This window comes from Charadrius vociferus, unplaced genomic scaffold (assembly GCF_000708025.1).
Source record: "Charadrius vociferus isolate BGI_N301 unplaced genomic scaffold, ASM70802v2 scaffold477, whole genome shotgun sequence".
Lineage (NCBI taxonomy): Eukaryota > Metazoa > Chordata > Aves > Charadriiformes > Charadriidae > Charadrius > Charadrius vociferus.
In genome coordinates this window covers 3,164,350-3,167,901 of record NW_009649449.1, presented here as the reverse complement: position 1 = coordinate 3,167,901, position 3,552 = coordinate 3,164,350, and the positions used below count along the sequence as shown (strand labels likewise).

Here is a 3,552-nt window from a genome sequence, read left to right as displayed (position 1 = left end):
AGAGCAGAACTTTGGGTCTCCCCGTCTGTTACCTCCCCCTCCTCAGCTCCTTCCGGCGTCTGACGGGAGGAGAACTGCACAGGAGCTGTGTTTTCTGATGTCGCTCCTTAGGAGAAGGTCTTTTTAGAGGATCCTGTATCGGTAGGTACTCGGTATCATTAGTTAATCGCGAGGATTTCTCTGTGCTCTGTAATCTCACACCTTTTCAGATGATTCCCTTCTGTTTTTCTAGTCGTTATTTCTATGCTGTTGAATACATTTGGAAGTTCTTATAAGGCCTGGGAAAGGATTCACGGATATATCTCTGGAGCGGTTGTCTAGTTAATAAGAAGTGGAAATTACCAGCGGGCTTTACAGGAAGGTGGTCCGGGTGAGGCTTCTAGCTTGGATTGCCAGACCTGAGATTCATGTAAAGTATGGGCACCGTAGGCTGTTTGCTTAACCGGACCTGCTTTTGGCTCCTTGTGGGTGGTGAAACGGGCGGTTAGCTACAGAGGGGATGCATACTACTGTGCTGGGGACATTTTGCTTTAGCTCGTTGAGTAGAGCCCTGTGCTTTTGCAGCTTAAAAATTCTGGTCCCGGTGTTCAGCCTACTGGATAAGGCTGTATTTTATATCACGGCTGTATCTGGGACCATAGCTTGTAGAGTTGTCATAAACAGAATTGTCTCATTAAAATAGAGCCAGCTTCTATTGAGAAGCAGGTGGACTGGATCTGGTTTCTTGCCTGTTTATTGAGGGTCCTCCTCTGTCTCCTCTTTGATGGAATTCTGGAAATAATCCACCGTGTTCAGATCAGGCCTAAGCAAGATGATGTAGCACTTAGGGACATAGAAGGTCCCCAGGATACCCAGACTGGTTGTCAGGATGGTAGCAATCTGAGCAACAGACCTCAGGACTGTCTTCAGGGTGGCGAAAATAGCAATGAAGAAGATCCAGATGATGAAATAGATTAGGATGGCAAACGTGATCCCCCTGGCAATATTGTACTTCTTCCCAGCGGTGCGCACCATGAACGTGCAGAGGAAGCAGACGCAGGCTAAGCAGCCGTTGCAGCCGTGCAGCAGCGCAAAGGCCAACCAGGACTTGGTGTTACACACGAGCAGAACTTCAGCGGGCAGTGACCTGTAATCAGCCGCCAGGTAGTCAGGGCCCAGGCGAAGATAGCAGGAACAGAGCAAACACTCGGTGAGGAGGCAGAGGGCGACGAGGAGCCAGGCCCTCCTCTGGGTCACCCAGTGCAAGAAGGTGGGGGCGCAGCGAGGGAACTCTGTCACAAGGGTGACCTCGAGGGACTTGATGAAGAACGTAGAGAAACAGCCGTTGAGGCACAGGGCGTAGACTATCTGCTGGATCATACAAAGGTTGTCACTGGGTTTGCCTATGTAGAGGCAGCAGCTGAGACACAGCAGCGTGAGTGCGAACAGGGCAAAGAGGGTCAGTTTGCCCCCAGCAGCCTGCACAAGGGGAGTCTCGAGGTTCCTTGCAAAGAGCACTGCTGTCAGACAAGTCAAGGATATGGTGATGGACATCAACGTTAGCAAGGCAACGGTGAGCGGCTCGTTCCAAAAGAGGTATCTCTCACTGCGGTCATAACATTGGGTGCTCTGGACGGGGGACCACTGATGCTCCAGACAGGGCGTGCAGGTGGAGCTGTCTGCAAAGCAGCAGTGAGAAGTTGATGACCACCTCGCAGCGGAGTGCTGCTCCCCCACTGCAGGCGGTCCTTGAGGAAGGATCGCGGTCATGAATTAGGCAGTTGGTTTGGGAGCTGCCTTGCCTGCTTCCCTCCCTTCTTAAGTGTATTGGATTTCCAAAGCCTTGGGATAGTTTAATCTATTTTTTTACCTCCACATGTCCACCCTCCCCCCAAAAGGATCCACACATTTCTTGGCTCTGTTTCCAGAGCCAAGATCCCAGGAAGGATCACCAGCTTCCAAAAGATCCCAGAATTTCATCATACGCCTCTCTTCTACCTACGACCCCAGAATTTCATCATACCCCCTCTCTCCTATCTCTTGAGATAAAACATACACATTGTCCTTACGCCTTCTCTTTGGGATCGACAGAGGAGGGTCCCCCACTGTAGATCTGCAGAGCGTGACTGAGCAATGCCCAGCAGAACAAGAGGGATGTTCTGCCCTGGCAGTGCTGCATGGAGGAAGAGCTCCCAACTGGTTGTTGTGAGCCTGTGTGACCTCAGCTAGTAGATAGACATAACGGAGACAGTTAAAGACGTTGAATTTCTCAGACCTCACCTTTAGCGCTCCAGAAGGTGTTTTCTGGACAGTCTGTACAGTCGTAGCAGCAAAGGTTGAATCCTTTTATTCGTTTGAATTGTCCTGGTTTACAGTGTCTGAAGCACGCTGACGTAGGCTCCTAGGCAAAAGGAAGAAGGAATGTCAGCCAGACACTTTCAGGAGAAGCACCGTATCACCAAAGAAATGAGAAGAAATTGGCTGTGCTGGGATCCGACCTGTGTCTGAGTCTTAAACAGCGCTGGGAGTGCAATGGACATGGGTTACATGTTTGCAGAGGAGCAAGAACTGGGTCCCACGCAGAGCTCGTAGGAGGAGCATGCAGACCAACAGCTCCTTGTGAACAGTCCTGATGAAGCAGCAAAAGAGTTTACTTCATTTTGTGATAGTTTATGCTTTTGCCCGCTGCCTTTACCTTTTGATCTGCAGTGTGAAACTGAATCTGGGACTTATTGATGTACAGGGACTCTTCGTAGTTGCCAACAGGCAGATAAGTAAGGGTGCTGTTTCTCCAGGACCAGAATATCAGCTTGTAGCCAGTGTTTGTGCCGTGGGATTGATCAAACCTGAAACTTTGGCCATTCACCTTGAACGGGAGAGTATTCATGAAGCGCAGCAGCTGAGGAGAAAAATGGGAATTGACAGTAAGTGTTGGTACAGTTGATGTTCTTGCTTGGAGGATGATAAAGCAAGAAGCTGATTTCTGGCTGAAATCAGTTGTCCCTGATGTAGGCTGATTGCAGCTATCGACCTTCTAGCTGTGTTATCAACTGCTCTGTTGTGCCAAGCCCAATTAGTGGGAGCCAGAACGTAGCCCTGGGGAGGAGAATGCAGCTCTAGCCGGCCGCAGAGACGGTGCAGTGCGCCGGCGTAGGGGTTGACCAGCTGAGGGAATTGCCAAGGTTGTATCAGAGCCAGGGCAGGGGCACCGTGCAGCGTTACCCCCCCCCGCGCCGGGCCGCTGTCCCCCCCCCCCCCCCCGCCTGGCTGTGTGCAGCTCTGGTGTGCAGATTGGCTAAAAAAAATTGCTGTTTGTCCCCCTGACCGTTACTCACCTGCCAAGATCTGACGGATGCTTTGGGACATGCTTGGTGGGTGCACCCCAACGCTCTGTGCAGTGCGTGAGCCACGCTGTAGACTGCGACGTACACGGGTTGTATTTGTGAGCGGCTTAGCATGGACGAGACGTCACGCAGCGAGATGTGGTCACACTCTTTGCAATGTGTGTCCAGCACGTCAGAGTTCATGTGGTGGTTGAATTCTCTCGACTCCTGGCAAAACTGATCCTGCTGA

The 3,552-nt window shown here is 51.2% G+C and overlaps 1 protein-coding gene across 1 annotated transcript in view; it reads right to left on the bottom strand.

The window, feature by feature from the left end:
* Nucleotides 1-732: 732 nt before the first annotated feature.
* Nucleotides 733-3,552, bottom strand: part of LOC104290556 (taste receptor type 1 member 3) — a 5,640-nt gene continuing 2,820 nt past the window's right edge. The window contains exons 3-6 of the mRNA XM_009889669.1: nt 3,315-3,552; nt 2,675-2,878; nt 2,260-2,380; nt 733-1,658 (exon numbers count right to left, since the gene is read on the bottom strand). The exon at nt 3,315-3,552 is cut by the window's right edge and continues 539 nt beyond it. Coding sequence (XP_009887971.1) covers nt 733-1,658; nt 2,260-2,380; nt 2,675-2,878; nt 3,315-3,552 — 1,489 coding nt within the window. The remainder of the gene's footprint in view (nt 1,659-2,259; nt 2,381-2,674; nt 2,879-3,314) is intronic.